This window comes from Ambystoma mexicanum, chromosome 3p (assembly GCF_040938575.1).
Source record: "Ambystoma mexicanum isolate Mex_15411 chromosome 3p, UKY_AmexF1_1, whole genome shotgun sequence".
Lineage (NCBI taxonomy): Eukaryota > Metazoa > Chordata > Amphibia > Caudata > Ambystomatidae > Ambystoma > Ambystoma mexicanum.
The window spans coordinates 1,006,521,253-1,006,542,295 of NC_090925.1; the positions used below are offsets into that span (position 1 = coordinate 1,006,521,253).

The window sequence follows — 21,043 nt, forward strand, 5'->3', positions numbered from 1 at the left end:
CAAGTTACACATGGATCTCTGCAGTAGGTGCAGTAGGTGCATCATCCTCCTTTACCCGACCCACCTTTTTTCCCTAACCTTTCACTCACTCCTGAGGCATTTTGAGGTATTTTGTGTGTGTTTATATCCTCGAATCTACCCAAACTTCTCCTGAACGTCCCTGAAGGTGTATGGCTCTGAAAGGTGATTCAGGCTGGGAGAATAATCTGCAGGAACCCCCATACCTACCCAATTTTCACTAGGAGATTTGTAGGAGCCGGCAGATCCTTTTCGAGAAAGTTCGCCCAGGTTTAATGCAATGATGTTCTCTCATATTGATTGCGGATCTCTTCTACCTGCTCTGTTACTGTCCTTCATACTCTGCAATCCGTTTTCACTTCTGCAAGTGTCTACTTTTCTGTTTTTCTCAGCATTATCACATTTCTTTGTCGCTCCCTTCTCTTCACTGTCCTTCCCTTTCTTCTCGTCTTCACTTTCACAACCTTTGTATTATTTTTGAATGCGTTCATGGTCTGGCTCCTTCTCTTGTTTCTCCCTACAATCATCCCACTCTCGTCCTTCATATTCTCATCATCTGTTTGCGATTCCTCATGCCTGTTTTTGTTCTTTTTTCTTTTTGCCCCCAATCCTTGAAATCCTTTTTTCAATACAATTAGCTGCATTCCGGTTCTTACTCAAGATCCATTTACTGCCTCATGCTCACCTTTTCTTTGCGGCTCTTTGGGCCTCATTCATTTTTAGGCAGTGCACTGGTGCAAAGTGACGTTGCACTGCCAACAAAAACCCTGATTCACATAGCGGCGCAAAGTTTATTTTTTGCAGTAAAAACACCCTGATTCACAGAGTGGTGCAAAGTGTAGTTTTGCAGTGCAAACACCCTGATTCACAGAGCCTTGCAAAGTGCATTTTTGCAGTGCAAACACCCTGATTCATGGGGCCGTGCAAAGTGTATTTTTGCACTGCTAAGTCACTTGGCACTTCAAAAGTACTCTTTGCACTGTGAATTAAGCTTCTTTAGCGCTGTGCAAGGACTACTTTTGCAGGACACAGTGACTTTGCCCTGCAAACATACACTTTGCACCACTCTGTGGATCAGGGTGTTCGTTGGCAGTGCAACGTCACTTTGCACCAGTGCACTGCCCCAAAATTCCATGAATCAGGCCCTGTGTGTTTTTCTGCAAATTGAATTTAAACTGTTCGTCTGCTTAAAACTGATTTTTAAACTTGGTACACAGCGTTGGAGAAAGCGTACTATTCGGTTAAATAAATAAATAAACCTAGCTGGGGTGGTAACGTAGCATGATTCATTGAAAAATACCAGCATACCTACAGGAATTAGGAGTACAATGGCATGAACATATGCTGCTTTGGCTATATGCCTTTGGAAGCTTATCAGCGTGCCCAATATGGTGTTATCAGTGTGCTTTAGGAATAGCAGTATTGTGTTGGGAAGCTGCATGCCAAACCGGCGCCGCTGGGCTCTTTAGCTTGAAAAACACTTACAGAGGCTGTGGATACCGTTTCCGTTGTCACAGTATGGGAGACGAATCGTGTTTCTTTTTCTCCACTGACACTGCCATCAACAATCTGTCATGAGAGAAGAGAAGTGCTCAGAAATGCACACACTGTACGTTGAATAAACAGTAGTTTAAATAGCTGTGTAATCAGTTAATGCTCCACCAGAGCCAATCAGAGAGCACTGAGCACAGCCTTTATTTATTGATCGAATCCAATGTTCTGTGTTCCAAATACCATGGAACATAGTGTCCACCCCTGTCTACAGAATCCGCCTCAATCAACTGCCAAATTGATTTTGTTCACACTTTCGGGCAGGCTTTGCTTCGCTCTTGGGCCATGTTGGCCACTATGGAAATAAAAAAAGGGCAAACGTTTTGCTCTTTTCCTATTTTCCTTGGTGGCCATCATTGTTTGCGCTTATTTTTCCTTTTACGAAAGAACCTTTGCCCATAGCAACCCAATGATTATAGTGGGTGCTAATAGCAATAATGCCTACCGTCCTAGTAACACCGCTGGTGGCCCGTTATAGGCCGCCATGCAGACATTGTTACCTAAATATGAACACGTTTCTTCCGTTTCCACTTTAGAACAAGTATTGACAAATACAATCGTTTGGACACATACACACAGGCACACAAAGACACACACTCGCCCTCTGTCGCTTGCTCTCTTTCTCTCTCTCTGCACATTTTTGGGCGATAATTGATCCTACTATTTGTTGTTGGGGTTCTGTTTTTGTCCCTCTGTAACGGGATATTCACCGTTGCATTTAGGTCCCCACATATGATTGTGTGGTCAATCTGGAATTCTTGTAAGGTGTCGTCTAATAGGTTTTCAATCTTGTTCATAAAGAAAATATCTGTGAAGGCTTTCGGGTTCCAATAAGCATTCATCAACATGTAGAGCTTACTTTTCACCAGATCTTTCTGAAATGTAGGAGGCTTGTGCAAAATCACAGTTGCTTATATGAAGGGGTCGTTGAGTATAATGTTTTCTAACTGAAGATCACTTCCTGCACGGATTGCTCTGATGAGGCCTGCTCGTGGTCTTCCCATGGGGCCTTGGATTGCCAGTGAATAGGCTATCTCACAGCCGTCTACTGTTGGTTTCTTCGAGAGCCAAGTCTCCTGACGACACAGCATGTCAAACAAGCACAAGTTAACGTCTGATGTGTTAATCAGGTGTGTAAAGCCACGCGTGTTCCACAAGCCCATGATTATCTGGTTTGGAGCTGTGTTAGACAGCAAGTTTTTTATTGTCTTTGACATGCATAGTACAGGTTTTGGTGGCTAGAATCTCTGGTGATTTTACTGAACTTCTGTGGTCCTCTTCCTCCAACCCGCGTCGACGGTCTCCGGTTCTTAAACGTATTTTAGCCCCTCCTACTACTCACCTATCTTCATCCTCTTCTCTTCCTGCCTTTGATTTTGATACTTATTTTTCTTCAAAGATTTGTGCCTCTGTCTCCTCTTGTTCCTTTCCCGCAGATCTAGAGCCTTCATCTCCTCTTGTTACAGCTCCTATAACCACCTTTGGTCCTCTTCTTGATGCAGAACTCTCATCTGCTCTATCTAAAGCCCACCCAAGTGCTGCTCCTCCTCACCCAGTTGCTTCTTCTTTCATTTCTAAGGTATACCTTTTACTCATCTCATATCTCACGTGCTATGTAATTCGTCTCTTCTTACTGCAACCTTTCCTTCAACTTTAACTGGTGAGCTGGATTTATACCCGTTTCAACGCTTTCTAGGTCGATTTTGTTTTGTTTTCCTAAATTTCTTTTTTCCCTAAAATAATTTTGGCCTGAAACATTTCTCAGATCTTAAAAAAAACAATGTGATGAAAAAGCGAAATTTCCAGTGGGGAAAAAGTCACATTATTCTGCAGAGTGAATTTCGGTCCACCCCTACTGGGAGTACAGCTGCGATTGTTCATCCACAGCAACCCTTTGGAGAGTCATACCATATGCTGAGAAGTCCTGCAACCAAGGTAGGGATGGGTCTCCCTGAACCCTAAACTTGTTGTATAGGAAAATATTTGAACTCGGGGTAAACAAAGCACTGGTGTTGTGTCTCAGTGGACTTCAGAAACCAGGTCACTTTTGTGATGGGGACTTGCAGGGAACACGCCTTTGTTCTCTGAGCACATATTGGCTGCTACAGCATGCAGCCTTCCAAACCAGAAAGAGCTGCTACGAGCCAATTAAGTAAATGAGGATCTGAGAATGGCAACATGTTCCATCACACACACACACACACACACACACACACACACACACACGCACGCACGCACGCACGCACGCACGCACGCACGCACACACACACCTTTATCAAAATGTGTGCATAATACAAATATCTATATTACAGTAGGTACTTATTTCCTTTTAGAAATGGGCCATTAAAAACAATGAGGTGGCCCCATGAGGGACACCAAAGAACTATCCAAATAAGTAAACAACAGTCTTAGCAGGTAAGTAAGAGGTTCAGATACTTCAGAATAGTTTACAATAATTTTAAGAGTTGTCTATAGAAATGATTGGAATCAAGTCATTAGGCTGCTCCCATTTGATAGAACTGACAACTTTGACAGGGAGCTGCCTAGGATGCAATCTTAGGGAAGAAGGCGATGAGGAGGTGCCCCGCAAGAGTTAAATAAGAGGCCCTTGAAGGATTGCAGAGGTGGACTGAGTTCCAGAAGCAGATAATGTCATAGTTGCAGTGCCCAGAAAATAGTTAGCAGGCAAAGCCCCTTGGCACTGAAGAACAGAACCATGAGAGGCAGAAGACACCCACGATGATGAAACTGATACTGGGGTGCATTGATGCCCAGAGAACAAGGATGCAGAGGGGAGTTTGGATGTTAGGATTTCCACTAGTCGTGGTAATGGGCGCAGGGTCTCTAGCTAGCAAGGATTGTGACAAAGGACTGTGATGAAGGAGAAGTACGGTGATGAAGAATTGGGATGACTGAGAGGACTGTGATGAAGGAGAAGGACTGGGAAGAAAGAGAAGGACTATTTACATTTATTTATTTATATCGCGCAAAATGGACCCTCAGGCATGATGGCGCATGCAAGACCAACAACGGAAATACAATAGTACAACATCGAACATAAAGCATAGTGAAAACAAGTACGACCTAAAAACCAGATGAACCCAGTGGAAAGATTTACCCATAATATTAGAGTAAAAATATTAGAACCCAAATTATGAGTAATACATTTTGCATCTAGAATTACAGTATTTTACAGTTGGTAGCCCCTTTTGGAAAATAGTTGCACATGCCAAGAAAGAGTGGTAGAGAGCTAGACCCGCAACCCACAATGACACAGTCACTATTTGGTGAGGAGCACCACTCACGCAGATTAATTCTGCGTAAGACTTTTAAATCAAACGATCTAACAATCCCTGGGCCTGTACGTTGGCACAATCGGGCTAATACTTTATTACGTAGGGCTTCTTTAGTCTCAGTTCCAGCTGTTTTATTTATGTTAGTGATTACAAAATTTCTATTATCCATGATAATGGACTATGGACTATGATTAAGGACTGATGGAGAAGGACTGTGATGAAGGGCTGACAACAGAGAAGGATTGTGATGAAGAAAGACTGTGCTAAAAAAGAAGCACTGATGTTCTGCGATAAAGAAGAACTGTGATGAGGGATTATGATGAAAAACTGGGACTGTGATGAGGTACTCTGACAAAGTATATGCACTGCATCAAGGGAGACGGACCATGATGAAGGACTGTGATGAAGAAGGAATGTGACAAAGGAGGTCTGTGATGAAGGACCGAGATAAAGAGGAAGGACTATATAAAACAGGCAGGGATATGGGAAGGATTGTGACAAAGGACTGTGAAGAAAGATAAGGCTATGATGAAGGAGAAGGACTGTGATGAAGGAGGAGGACTGTGATGAGGTGGAAGGACTATGATGATAGAGAATAATTATGACAAATTAGAAAGACTATGATGAAGGGGAAGGTGTGTGGTAAAGATGAACTGTGTGATGAAGAAGGATTGATTATGGACAATGACTGACAAAGGCGAACAACTGTGATGAAGGTCTGTGAAAAAAGAGAAGGACTGTGATGATGGACTGTAATGAAGGAGATGGACTGTGACAAAGGACTATGACAAAGGCAGAGGACTATGGTGGTAGACTAGAAACAGAGAATGACCGTGATAAATGAGAAGGATCATGATGAATGGCCATGACAAAGGAGAAGGACTGTGAGATAGGAGAAGCACTCTGATGAAAGAGGTAGACTATAACAAAGGTGAACTGCTGTGCATAAAAAGAAGGGCTGTGATGAAGGAGAATGACTATAATGAAGGAGAACTCTGACATAGTACTGTGATGAAGTAGAAGGACTGTGGGGAAGTGGAAGGACTGTGATGCATGGTATGTACTGTCAAAAAAGAAAAGGATAGTGACAAAGGAGAAGTACTGTGATGGCTGGGATGAAGTACAAGAACTGTGATAAAAGAAAAAGACTGTGAGAAAGGAAAGGGACTGCAATGGAGGAGGACTGTGATAAAGAAATGTTCAAGGTGAAGCACTGTGATGTAGGACTAACAAAGGAGAAGAACTATGATGAAGCATAAGGACTGACAAAGGACATGGACTGTGGCAAAGGTGAACTACTGCACCAAACGATTTACAAAGGGAAAGGACACTGGTGAAGCAGCAACACTAACAAATGAGAAGGGCTGTGATGAATGAGCACTGTAATGAAGGAGAAGAACTGTGACAGTGAAGGACTATGATAAACTGTGGCAAGGGAGAAGTGCTAGCAGGAAGCCAAATGACTGTCTGAAGTAGAAGAGAAGTCTGTAACGAAAAGAACTGTGACAACGCACCAATGATGGAGGTGTAGGGCAGTGATGAAGAAGGACTTTGACGAAGTAGAAAAAGTGTGTTAAAGGACTGTGATGATGAACTATTTTGACAAAGGAGAAGGACTGTCATGAAGGAGAATGACTGATGAAGTCAAAGGTGCATAGCCATGCTATTTCAAAGTCAACCTCCAATTGTGCGCCTTACACAAAGGTATGGGCTCTCTTCAATAACTAAAGTTCGATTTAACGTGCTCTGATTGAAGAGGGGGGAGCAGACAGGAAGCAGAGGAGTTGCAAGTTTGGTGTAGTTAGGGGGGCTATAGCTCTGCATCTTTTGGTTGTAGCCTCGGATAGAAGCTCTAGGGCTACAACAAAAAGGTTAGCTGGGCCTGAGTCCCAACAGGAGCGTAGCTCCTGATCTGTTCCAGACTTAGCAACACCCCTGACAGGAAGGATGAGGTATGTGGGATATTACTCACCATAATAACTACTGTGCCCACAGTCCTCTTTCTTTCACACTAACATATTTTTTCTATGTTGAATGACATTTGGACCAGTTTCTATTGGTCTGAAATAATCTGCAGTATTACTGCGCATCGAAGAGACCCATTTCAACCAATTAGGTTGCTTGAAATGCAGGCAATAACAATCGTTATTGCATTGTCTTTTTTGTACTGACCTGTGCTCCTGAAACACTTTCTGCAGCAGCTCCTTCTCTGGACACTGTTGTCGCTCTACCCAGTAAATCCTCTGCAATTGAAATACAAAGGGGCATGCCTCTCTTGCCATCGAAAAGGAGCTCTCTCGCTTTTTCCGAGGTGCCCATGGTTTCCAAGTTTTTTCAGTGTGTAATATGTGTTCTCACTCCAAGCGTGTTGCTTTCGGAAGCACAAATGTGTTCCTCAAGAGGAATGGGTGCTTCTTCTCTGTGCTTATAACCTCGTTGTATGCAGATGCAGGCTATAGTAGGTAGGTAATGTGAGTAGAGGTGTTTGGGCACTAGGGTTTGAGTCCACTTGCGCTACACTTAGATACTTTATGGTGTATGTGTTTAAAACATGAGTTTTACTGATTGGTTGCGAGATCATGGGTTGTGGAGGTGTTGCCCACACCTCTTTTTTTCGGATTAGTAATTGTGAGTTCCCAGATACTTTAGGGTTCTTTATTAATAGGGTGATTTAAGTGACCACTTAACTCAACCTATTAATAAAGAACACAATGGTTTACTAACAAGGCTACAAGAAATTGTTGGCCCCTTCATGGGGCAGCCTCACGCACACCAAAAGACTCTACAGGAGCCATTGTGCACTCCAACCTTCTCTTTATTCCTCTGTACCATTACTGCCCTTCCTCTTCCCCTGCCCCTCCTCTTCCTCCCTCCTCCTGCTGCCTCCCACCAGTGTATGCCCTCCTTCTCTTAAAGGGGCCCATTCGTTATTAACTCACAACACCTCCCCTCACTTAACATGAGACCTCCCAGGCTACTTCTGTTCAATCAGCCGTTGGGGTCTCTTTATTGTTCGATAGGGTCTGTTTGGCGGTTCACGGGTCTCGCCCACAGTTCCTCTTTGCGGTGCTTCATATGTCTCTCCTCTCTATGTTCCTTCTCTCTTGGCCGTTTCCTCTTTCATTGGTTCAGGTTCTTCTAAGTATAATTCGTGGAGGATGGCGGCCTTCTGCGTCATTCCATGGTGGTCCTTTTTCGTTGTTAGCCCTTGTTCTTTATCCTTCGTGATTGGGAGGCCTTTTGGCTGTAACTGCTGTGCTGTTCCCCACTGGACTGCGTGGGCTTGGGATTTGTTCAGGGGTTGTGCTTCCGCTCTTGTCTAGTAGTGTTGCCCTGTACCGACGTTTGCTCTGGCCTCCACACCCACCCCCCCCGGTACGACATCTCGAAAGGTCCTGCGTAGTTGCGTCGCTCACAATCGTCACACAGGACAGGTGAGGTTTGTGTGTCGTGTGCCGGTCTCGGTCCATATCCCTTTGTGTTGCGTGATTTTGGATAGAGGGGGTGTTCATACCCGTATAATCTGGGTGGGTTGGTGTCCATGTTCTCGATGTCTTTTCTTACATCTGACCTTGTCATCAGCGGATTTGGGTATCTTTCTTGGGTCAGTGGTGCCCGGGTCCTCCAGTGCATTGGCCGGTTGTGGGGGCCTTCTGATTGTCCAGGTTGTCTGGTCATTCTTGGTGGTGGTATGGGTTGGCATGCAGAGTTTGTAGGCGGTCCCATTCTGCACGCCGCTTGAAGGTGACCTTCCTTGCCACAGCGCCTGCAATTCTGTCCGATGGCCAGGCATGGTTGTCTGTGTGGGAACTCCTGCCCGCACCTGTGGCATTGCTCTTTGCTCAGGTTTTGTTGTCGGTGGCTTCTATGTTTTCTCCTCCTCCAGGGTCCTGTGGGCTTGGAGTATTCCAGCTGTCCTACCGTGAGGGCCACAATGAGGTCCCGTTCGTTTTTGCTTTCAGCGGTGGCTACCTGTGAGTCAACCCTCTTGTGCGTTTTTGCTAGCTGGAGTATTTTCGCTAGGGGTAAGGGCTTTTTGAGAAGGTGTTTTCTGAGCATTGACGAGGTTCACCCTTCTATGACCCTCAGCCGTATAGCTTCCTCATCATTGAAGTTCGCAAAGTCACAGGTGAGTATTTTCTGCTGGAGACGGAGGACGAACTCTCCGATGGACTCATGCTGACACTGCACATGTTGGTTGAATTCATAGCGTTCATACTCCTTGTTGGGGCTTACCATCAGTCTGGCGTTGAATGCTGCGAGGAGGCGTTGGTATGTGGTCCTTTCTTGTGCTGGAATTATCTTGGTAATCTCCTTTATCTCTTTTCCTGCCAGGTTGTTGAAGATACATATTCTGTTCCGTAAGTTTTGTCCTCCAATAGCTCCTAGGAAGTCCTCGAACTCCTCGACCCATTGTACCAATCTTTGTCCCTGGTCGTGACGCGGGTTTAATGCGAATGGAGGGGGTCGATGCATAAGGGTGGCGTGTGGTGCGGGCTCAATACCGGCGGGCGCAGGTGCTGCCGCGTCTGTGGTCACCTGTGCTCGGTCGGCCATGACGGTGTAGTGTTGTGGCAGGGGTTTGTTCTATATGTCGTGGCTCCGCAACCGGTGTGGTGGCGTTTAATTGGAGTGTAGCCACTGTTGCTGACTTACGTGGTGCAACCCTTGTCGTGAGTTAGCTGTTGGGTTGCAGCGTGCTGGGTGACTGGTACTGAAGGTGCATGGCGTGTTGGCACGCGTGTTACTCTGGTGCTGGTTGGTGGTTTTGTGGCTTTCGCCTGTTTGGCATCACTGACTGGTCCTTGAGGAGCTTCTGTGTCTTGTCGTGTTTATGCCCTGGTGTTGGCAGGATGAGGTTGTCTCCAGTTGGATGAGTGGTTAGTTCATACGTGGTTCTAGGTCTTTTGGGGCTGTTGGCTGTATTCAAATGGGGCGCCCCGGTACCCTGCCGAGGCGGTCGCAGTGTTCCTCCAATTTTGGGTATCCCTGAGACGTTTCTTATGTGTGTTATGGTAGTCCCTTCATTGTGGCCTGCACTTGTGGCCCATAATGGTGGTAGCGCTTTGCTGGGGGTATCATCAGGTGAGCCCAGGGGCAGATGGTGCAGTGCTGGCAGGACGTTGTTGTCCCTGCTCTTGTCCCCTCTTCTTTAGTTTCACATTTATGTTAAGACTTTTTTTTTCTTACGCTCGCGGGAGCATGTTTCCTTTCCTTTGCGGGGCGCTTCGCTGGTGGAGGGGTGTCGATGCCTCAGCAAGTGATGACCGTTCAGCACCCACTTGTAAACCCTTCTGGGTATCCTCTTGTTCCCCCGACTTGCGGGAGTGTTTTGGCGCACTTCCTGAGCTATTGGTGGGGGAGGGGCGTGGACTCCTTACCAGTGCCTCTCCTGCCGGTCGCTACAGTCCTCTACTGGTGTCGGGCTCCTCCGGTAGTTCTCCTGACTTCAGGTCTCCGGTGGCCGTGTCCTTCTCTGCTTCTGTTCAGCCGCGTGCTGCTGGGCTCCTTTTCTTCCGTGGGTGCTAGTCGTGCCCTGCTACAACGCGGACCTCTGGGCTCCTCATCTCACTGCTGGCTTCTCTCCTCAGTGTGGCAGCGGGGTCCTCGGCATCCGCTCTTCTGTGTGTCCTTGGGGCGCACACGCCGGACTTCTACTGCTGGGCTCACCTCGACCGCGGCCCTCCTCGTAGCTGCAGGGTCCGACGACCTCTATTCCTGGCGCCGGCGGCATTGCATTGTTCTCTTCCCTCGGTTGTGGCGTGCCCCTCCGGCCGCCGCACTGCTAGGTCCTTCACCTCCCGGCTTGGCACTGCTGGGCTTCGTATCGCTCCGTTACTGCTGGTCTTGTAGACCTCCCGCTGGCACCCCATGTGGGGCACATCCATGACTCCTATTCCATGCTGCGGGAACCAGCCATATCAGCTGTTGCCTGTCGCTTTCCTTGGCCTTTTTTTACGCAGCACCTCTCCCTGGCTGGAGCCTTCCATTTCTTGCTAGTGCTGCCTCACAATGCTCCAGGTACTGCGTTCTCCATAGCGGTGTTGTGTTCTGGCACTGCAGGCATTCGTTTCGCTTCATTGTTGGCCCCTTCATGGGGCTGCCTCACGCACACCAAATGACTCTACAGGAGCCATTGTGTACTACAACCTTCTCTTTATTCCTCTGTACCATTACTGCCCTTCCTCTTCCCCTGCCCTCCTCTTCCCCTGCCCTCCTCTTCCTCCCTCCTACCAGTGTATGCCCTCTTTCTCTTAAAGGGGCCCATTCTTTATTAACTCACAACAGGAATAAGCTTTATCCTTTTGTTTCATGCGCCAGATATCTGCGAACACTCAATTACTAGGTAGGTATTATCCCTAAACCCATTTTAGCCTGCCATTGATGATGCAAGCATGCAAGCAAACAATGAACTGAAGTGTGTGCACCTGTAATGGGTCCCATGGTTGGCCACTGTGGTATATACTACTATGATAGCACACCTACCTAATTTTCATAACGAGACTCACTATAGTGAAGTTTCTCATGAGCAGAATGTCTTAATTTCTCCTTTCAATCTTCTTTTACTGCCTATTCTTAACCATCCAGCCAGTGTTCATGCTTCTACCCTCTACCTTTTTCCCGGGAACTTAATCCCTTTAATTGTAATGACGGAAAATTGAATGGGACGCATCACTGAGAAATGCCTGTCATGGCTGACAACAACCTGTTTAAAGTGTTGATTGGCTGACGTGCCGATGCCTCTCGATTAGGTTCTTTTTCAGAGCTTTCGCTTGCTATATCCACGCTAAAGGATAGGTTTTCCTAGGCCATAACTTCACAGCTTTTTTCTCCTCAAGAATGGGTTCTGGCATGTAATCCTTTAACAAGGGCTCAGTACAGTGTGTGGGCTCCTAGTAAATGCAGCTGTTGTACCTCAATATCAAAGGCATTATTCACATGTCAAATTCTTTACTAGAAAATATCTATTGTGTTAAAGCAGCAGTTTTAAAATACACCGACTAGGCCAGTCTCTCGGGTTTTGTAGTCATCCCACGCTCATCTCTAAATCAGTAGGGTTTCCAAAAAAATGTTTCTCAGTATGAAACCTACTTTCTGCAACAGATTTATCCATTGCCCTTTCAAAGAAACACAAGTTTATTAATTGTACACTTATGTATGTCTATATGTATAGGCATATCACACTGCAGCCTGGGCTAATAGCTGTGTCACAGCACAGGTGGGATTGGTCCTCTCCAATCATTGTTAAGCCTGGTGCACAGGCAAACTCCGTTCTGGCTGCCATGTCATTTTTTGTTTCTTTCAAGGGTCTAGTTCCTATGCGAGGTGGTGATGATCACAGCATTGATATGTAAGCATTCAAAGGCTTCCCAGGACAGTGATGTTTTTAGGATCACTCAGAGAAGACCTATTTAAATTCACCACCAAACTGTCAGGGCCCCGCAAATATGGATTTCTAGCACCCTACTGGAAGCACTCATCAGCACCATTAAGCCAAACATCAACATACATGCCCTAGAAAAACAATAAACCATAAGGGCCAAGTCATCTGCTCCCGTTGCCTGCAAGAAAGGATATCGTCTTGATCTGGCAACGCTAGAGGGAAAAATGCGCTGCTAGAACCATAAGAGTGCACAGCGTGTTGCTTTGGAATGTTTTCACTCCTCCAGATTCTATCCATTCATGTCCTCAGCCCCCTTTTAGTTTGATTTCTCTAGCATTGCCAGATCTGAGATTTTATCTCAGGATGTCACGGGGGATCATGTGTTATTCCTGACTGATTTCCTTAAGGACTTTGGATACTTGAACGTAGAGTTGTAAAAGTAATCCTTTGCTCTACCTGATGCGAGTGGTGTAAGTTGAAGTCTTGTTTAATGTGGTCCGACTCCCTCATGTTGAGGCAAAGTCTTGCTGCGAGATTTGGAATCCTTGGAAGCTTTGGAATCTCTATTTTCCAGGATCTTGAGTGCAGACTATGTTGCAGTGGTCTAGTTGGGCAAGTACTCGTGCAGTAGCAAAACCTATCCTCTGAATCATGAGCTCATACATGGTGCTTTGAAGAATGTGAGAGGTCTGGCGGGAGATTTAAAGTTCAGCGTTGAATCCCACATGCAAAGATTCTTTACTTTTCTCCTAGTATCTGGGAGGTGCCAAGCTGTTGGGAAAGAGTTTGATGCTGGCTTATTCTCCATGCCGTTATTACATCTATGCTCCCAAAAGGCAACTAGAAGTGCCCATTGGGTTGGAGCTGGTTAGAAGAGAGTGGCTTGAGGACAAGAACCCTATAATAGATGTCTACAGCCTGAACATCGGGTACATGGGAGGATAAGATGGGATTTATCTGTAACTGAAGGATGCACAGGTATCCTCTGAATGACGTGAAGCTCACAGTATTGGGGACATAGCTTCAAATCTTGTATAGGTAATACTAATTGTTTTTCCTTGCATATACTGCACCCATTCCCATCATCCATTTACCACTGCAGAGCCGAATATACCACCTCAATTCTATATCGGAGAATAAATGCAGCTTTTCTGATGGCAAATATGTTAAAGTTCCCAGTAGCACACAATCCTAGGACATATGGTCTGCTTTCCAGCAGTTTAATGGCTAGGTTTTATTTGCCGGCCGTCTGGATACTTTATATTGAACATGTATTTATGAACATGTAAATACATATGCTTACAGATTTCTGTGCACAGCCATTTGTTTATGGTGATGTGGCCTAATATTGGAAACAGAAGTTGCACTTTTACCTCTGCGCCACGCACAATGGCCTTTCCACTTAAATCACTCCAAAAAGAACGACTTACAGTCTTCCTTCTCGTTTCTAACAGAACCCCCCTCCAATCCCCATCAGAGATCTCAGGCACCAGTGAGCACCAACCGCAGTGCCATTGAGCTGAAACCTTAAAGTCCCAAACCAGAAACACCAGGCAACATATTATAATACTCAGTGCACATGACCAGAAACACCACAACACATATTATAATCCTCAGTACTCAAGACCAGAAACACCCGGCCACATATTATAATCCTCAGTGCCCAAGAACAGAAACACCAGGCCACATATTATAATCCTCAGTGCCCACGACCAGATACACCAGCCAACATATTATAATCCTCAGTGCCCAAGACCAGAAACACCAGGCCACATATTATAATCCTCAGTGCCCAAGACCAGAAACACCAGGCCACATATTATAATCAGCGGTGTCCAAGACCAGAAACACCAGGTCACATATTACATTCCTCAGTGCCCAAGAACAGAACATCCGGCCACATATTATAACTCTCAATGCCCAAGAACAGAAAAACCAGGCCACATATTGTAATCCTCAGTGCCCAAGACCAGAAACACCCGGCCACATATTATAATCCTCAGTGCCCAGGAACAGAAACACCAGTTCACATATTATAATCCTCAGTGTCCAAGACCCGAAACACCAGGACACATATTATAATCCTCAGTGCCCAAGACCAAAAACACCAGGACACATATTATAATCCTCAGTGCCCAAGACCAGAAACACCAGAGCACATATTATATTCCTCAGTGTCCAAGACCAGAAACACCAGGCCACATATTATATTCCTCAGTGTCCAAGACCAGAAACACCAGGCCACATATTATAATCCTCAGTGTCCAAGACCAGAAACACCAGGCCACATATTATAATCAGCAGTGTCCAAGACCAGAAACACCAGGCCACATATTATAATCCACGGTGTTCAAGACCAGAAACACCAGGGCAATCACAGGGAGCAACTGAATAGTTCAATAGCAAAACGCAAACATATACATTTACTATGACTGAATTAAAATATAAAAAGTTGTAAGGAAGTTGAGACAAAATGGTGCTGGGATAGTACACCAGTGCGGATGCTCCTGCAGATTCATATTCATCCAATTCTGCTGGTCCAGGATTGTGGTTGGTCCCACCATATGGTCCGGCGAGGGCGGCACCACAGAAAGAGACAAACTCGACAGCTGCAGATGGAATTATTAGATTTAGGGACAGGAAATCAGAGAAACCTTGGGTGGTTTTGGTAAATGTCTTCAGTGTTCTGATCTGATAAGAGTTGCTTAATATTTTTGGGGAAAAATAATAATGTTGACAGAAACTTTATTGTTTTTAATCTATTATCCCACCAAGTGCTCTAGACCATCCGAGCATCACTGGATCTCTACAAACATGGCAATCAAAGTCCGGGGCCTGGGGAAAGCAGTGTAATATTTACATTCCATCGATTTAAAGGTAAAATGGAAGCACTAAACCCTAATGGTATTTTGCATTTGTATTTCTGGTGGGGTTTATGGACTGCTGGCATTTGCCCATGACATCTTGGTTGTATAGGGGGAAAGGAATGTTTCTGCTCCCTGCAGCAGGCGCAGTGAGATTACATTTCTCGGAACAGTATGGTCTTAACCTATCTTCTGAAAGTTAGACGATTGTTTATATTTCTCAAGTGTGTTGGTGGATGGGATTCCGGAATGTTGGTCTCAGCAGCAGCAGCTTGAACCTGCAGCTCCTGTCATTCTCCCTAAAGATATTTCATAGATGATTATGAACTCTAAGAATAAAATTCAGGAACCAGTCAATCCAATTCCTAAGAAGAAGAAGCAGCTTCTGGAGATGAAAGAAGAAGAGGAAAATCCTAGCACACAAGATGTCTACAAGCTACTAAGGCAAGTGGCACAGGATATTAATGAAGTCAAGGTCAGCATGGCTGAGCTGAACTCTAAAGTGTCCCATTTGGATGTCCGAGTTTCTGACTTGGAGAAGACATCAATCAGCCTGGGCACAGAAATTACAGGAAGCTTTAGAGCCTACAACATCTTGAAGACTGACCTATACAGGGAGAAGGAAAGGAGCATGGAAATGGATCTGAAACTGAGAGACAGAAACATCAGGTTGATTGAAGTTGAGGAAAATTCTGATCCTGCTGGTGAAAATCTAATTCCTCTGATCCTGCAAATCTTTAAGGACTGTTATGGTGTTGGTTCTTTTGGTGAGGCGGATATTGATCACATATACCGAGTTGGCAGAACTATTGGCTCAAGACCTAGACACATCCTTGTATCTTTTGTGCTATCCAGAAAAAAAGGAGTTTGTTTTGAATGCTGCAAGGATTAAAGGCCCTGTCAACTTCAATGGTAAACCAGTATTTGCCTATCCGTATTGGCCTAAGGAGTTCCTTGCAACTCAGAAATCTTTCAAGGGTGCCAACAAATTGGCTAAAAGTCTACAAATGAAAGCTTATCTCAACAAATATAACACCAGGACTCTCTCATTGCCTTATGGAGAAAAGGTCACCACTGATCCTAAAGAAGCCACCCTGTGGTTGGAAAAACTTTGTGAGGACCATGTTTCTGCTTGAATGTCTGTACAGCCTTCAAACTTGGACTTGTTTTTTTATTTTAATGTAATTTCTTGTAATATTATCAAAATGGCACCTATTTGCTTTTACTGTTTAACGTTTTTAATTTGAATGATTCCTTTGTTTGTGCTCCGTAGCATGAGAGCTTAGGGTTCCTTCATTAAAAGAAAGGACCCGGCCTATGAAGCAGTGTTAGCTGACTTAGAGCACGTATTGGTTTCGCTTTTGGATTGCGCTCATTGTCTTGCTGTTACGGTCGCTTGGTTTTTTATGCGACTGGATCGTGGCTGCAGGCTGTCTTTGAACGCTTTAGCAAAGCTGGTCAGCGGCAGTTCTGTGACTGCTTGTGGCGTCACCTTTGGAACTTGGACACAGTCTTTAATTTAGTTTATGTGGCAGTGTTTATTATGCCCTTGTTTACTTCAGCTCTGCAGGGGGTATGTTTTTCTCATGGTCAGTTCTGAGGCTGACACGCTTTGATGGACATGTAACTACTGTTATTCAACACAGCTTTTTCAATGAATAGGTTCATACTCGTTTATTAATATATGTGCACAAAATCCTTCTTTTCTCACCGTTGATATTTAGGCATTTGCTTTTGGGACATGCTGGGAATGGGTCTATTCCCAGCCTGACATAATCTTGTTGACATGTTTTAATGCTCCTTTCCAATGTGATGATGGCGATTCTATTGTTCATTGTAAAGTCACCTACCTGCTCAACATCATCGCATTGTTAGGTATGCTACCATTTTGATATTGTCCATTGTGATGTCTCAAATTTGAGAGGTAACTTGTATTTTTCTTAGCAGGTATGTGAGGATCGTTCAGCAAGACCAGATGTATGATATTGCAAGTTTCATTTCCCCATATTATCTTTGTTGTGGAACACATGTTACAGTTGTTTACTGCTACGCAACACTTTTTATGACCCTGATGTCTCTCTAATGTGTCGTGTCTTTGCGCGTTGAATTGGAGTGCATTTGTCTACAAGTGCAGATTGTGTCTATGTTAAGAGTGATTTATGTGCATTACAACGTGTAGCACTCCTGCAGGGTGGTAGAATATATGAGAGATTATATTTTGTGGCGGTATATGTTTTGAGTTACATTATTTGTGTAGCATATGGCTGCCTTAACAACTCATGCTTTGCATTAACGTGATGGCACAGGGTTTTTGGAGCATGTTAGCCCGGCACCTAGTGTTTGTAATCTATAAAGGTAGCGCTTTGGAGGCTAATGAACTTCTTGTACTCATTGGCAACAGCTACTAATAGTACCTTGTGGTTATTGTGCGAGATATGGATGACGAGGTGTGCTGCCAATGAATGTTGATACTGCTGGTTGCTAGGAACTGATGCTCATGTGATTACATCATTTTGTGTTGATTCTAGGGACTGGATTAGATGCATGCATTAACCACCTGTTGCGCTGGGGGGAGGGTTGAGCTCTTTACTCTTTTCTATGCTTTAATTATATGTTTGTATTGGCTTGTTCACAAATTGGCCCATGATATTCAAGGTTCAGTTAATATAATGGGTTTTGGATGGTAATATTGTACTGTAATAGAATCCATGTGATGTCAGTAGTGTGCTCAATATTAGGAGTGGGCTGTGTTAATTTGTGATGCAATTTTACTAGTACTTAGGTTAGGTTCTTATTTTGAATTCAGGAGGGGAGCCGGGGTTACAGGGTCTCGGTCTTCCTTGGTGTTGGATTTCAGCATTTTCTCAAGAGGGGGGAAAGGTTGTTTTTTGCTTGTTTTTGGAACACATATTTGTCTGAATTTCATGCTTTTTTACAACATGGCCATGGGTCAAAATTTGAAAGTCATGTCTTGGAATGTTAATGGAATTAATAACCAGGTTAAAAAACGGGAAGTGTTCAATTGTATGGATGACATGCTGAGTGATATTTACTTTTTGCAGGAGACACATTTGCTAAAAGGGGAGATCGGAAATGTGCAGAAGATGTGGGTAGGTTGTGCTAATGGCTCTCGTTATTCCTCACAATCTAGAGGCGTGGCAATATTAATTTGTAAGAATGAACCAGTTAAAATCATAAGGGAGTGCTCAGATAAGGATGGGAGAGTTATTGTTTTACTGGTGGAGATCCAAGGAGTCACTGTCATTCTGTTCAATGTGTATGCACCCTCTATCGATGATGGATCAGGAAGGTTTCTCAAATGATACAGGATCTGGACTTGCCTAATATCATATTGGGTGGCGACTTCAATTTGGTTAATGATCCCTTTTTTAGATCGTAGCGGGATTAGGGCAGTTAAGAGGAGGGATTATCATTACTCCTCTTTCCAGTTCTTGGTTAATGAATATGATTTAAAAGATTGTTGGTGATTAGAGCACCCTGTTTTGAGGGAATTCAGTTTTTACTCTGGTTCTCATTCTACCTACTCTCGTATTGACATACTTCTTACAGGCAGTAAAATGACTGAACACTTAAGAACAGGTGAAATTGGAAATATCACAGTATCAGATCATGCTCCTGTGTCTAACTTTGAAATTGGACTTTGAATTTCGTAAATCCTTTACATGGAGGATGAATACCTCGATCCTGCATGATAAGGATTTACTTGATAAGATTAGGTCAGAGGCTGATTTTCTTGTGACAGAAAATCACTCTGATGAACTGAGCACCAAAATTGTCTGGAAGCTTTTAAGTGTACCATGAGGGGCGTAGTTTTAGGCCTTTCAAGCGGGAAGAGAAAGAGGATGGAGAAAGTGAGGGGAGACTTGGACAGGCATATTAAGGAAGTAACTAATGACTTAGTGAGGGATCCGGGTTGCCCAGTTAAGAAGAAGGAGTTATGTAATTTGAAGCGGGTGATGAATGGGATTTTAACAGAGAGGGCGGAGAAAGAACTGTTTCTACTAAGGTGTTCCAAATTTGAGCGGGGTGAGAAATGCGACCGTTGGTTACCCTATATGCTTTGTCAGCAATACTGTGATGGTGCAATCACGTCGATTTGTGGACCTGATGGTCTAACCACATTTAACCTGGTTGAAAATAATGATGTTTTCAAACATTACTATACTACTTTATATCAGAATGAACCGGATATTACGGGTCATGGTGAATCTTTTTTAGGTTCCTTTGAAATCCCTAACGTTACAGACAGTGATAAATTGGCTGTTGAGAGGCCTATAACTAGAGATGAGCTCAAGTTTGCAATCCACAAATTAAATACAGGGAAATTACCAGGGCGGTTGGCTTACCTGTTGAACTCTACAAGAAATTGCCAGAGTCTGCTCTAGATTTATTAAGAGATATATACAATGCCTCTAAGAGAAATGGTTTATTACCACCATCTACTAATCATGCTACCATTTCAGTTTTTTTAAAGAAAGGGAAGGATAGAAATCTGCCTGCTAGCTACCGTCCAATAAGCTTACTTAATACAGATAACAAAATGTTGGCGAAGGTTTTAGCCTTCAGAATTTAACACTTGATGCATGATAATCAGTCTGGTTTTGTTAAAGATCGTAGAACTTCAAGTAATATGCAGAGGTTACTACTAACAATATCTCAGGCCCAGAACTCTATTGATGATGTAGCGGTCTTCTCACTCGATGCCGAGAAGGCGTTTGACCACATAAAATGGGACTATCTCTTTTCGGTCTTGCGTAGCATGAACCTTGGTGAAAGCTTTATCTCGTGGACTATGCACATCCAAAGGCTGATGTTAGGACAAATGGATTATGTTCTGAGCTGTTTGACTTATTGAGGGGTACCAGAGAGGGCTGCCCCTTTTCCCCTGTATTATTTGTTTTAGCTATCAAGTGTTTGGCTATAGTTCTCAGAGGTAATCAAGAAGTGAAAGGCATAACCTATTAGGGGGTTGAACAGAGGATCTGGTTTTATGCGGATGATCTATTGTTACTGTTACGGGATCTTGACAATTCTTTACCGGCATTGATGGATATTCTGGGTAGATTACATGAAGTGGCTGGTTACAAAATCGATTGGTCCAAATCAGAGGTTATACTTTTGTTGTTTTTGTGTGATAAGGCTTATATCACGGCCTGGGGCTTCCAATGGTGCGAAAAAAGAATGAAATATCTTGGAATATGGTTGACTCAGTTGATCGGGAGTATGGTGGATGAGAATATGATTGAAGTTTGTAAAGATCTTAAAATGTGTCTGGAAAGATGGGCTCTGTTAAATTTGTCACTTTGGGGTAAAGTAAATGCTCTGAAAATGACTTTTGCACTGAAGGTTAATTACATTCAAAGCATGCACCCGTTAAAAATTAGCCCACGTTATTGGAGAGATTTGGATGGTTTAATTCAGTCGTTCATTTGGGATCAGAAACCGCACAGATTTAAGCTTTGGGAGTCCAGCTTCCTTTGGAAAAAGGGGGTCTTGGTATCCCTAATTTTCATGCCTATCATTTGGCATTTTCTTGTACCGTTTTTGAAAGAACAGCCTGATGATTGGGTTATTGCTGAGGCAAGTTTTGCTGGCCCGCTAATTCCTAGAGTAGTTCTTACGACTACGAACGCTGTTAGCAAGAGAGATCCAATGACTGAATTTGTGCGAGATACATGGAAAGGTCTTTACGCTCTGATGGGTGCGGATGCTTTAAAATAGCCCAATGCTTCAATATGGTTGAATCTGGCAATTAAGGACAAGGGGAGGTCTTGTTTTGTCCAGATTGGTTTATATGTCTAGTGAACTGGATTGGTGATATTTGGAAGGATGGAAATTGGATCCCTGGGGCGGAAGTGCGTTTAAAGTGGGACATTGAAAATTTCTCTGATGTTGACTATAGACGACTG

At 44.1% G+C, this 21,043-nt stretch overlaps 1 protein-coding gene across 12 annotated transcripts in view; it reads right to left on the bottom strand.

Moving 5' to 3' along the window:
* Positions 1 to 21,043, bottom strand: part of EPB41L1 (erythrocyte membrane protein band 4.1 like 1) — a 694,213-nt gene that overhangs the window by 25,719 nt on the left and 647,451 nt on the right. For all 12 annotated transcript variants that reach the window (XM_069652319.1, XM_069652320.1, XM_069652316.1 and 9 more), the window contains one exon: positions 1,504 to 1,587. In XM_069652319.1, the coding sequence (XP_069508420.1) occupies positions 1,504 to 1,587 (84 nt within the window). The remainder of the gene's footprint in view (positions 1 to 1,503; positions 1,588 to 21,043) is intronic.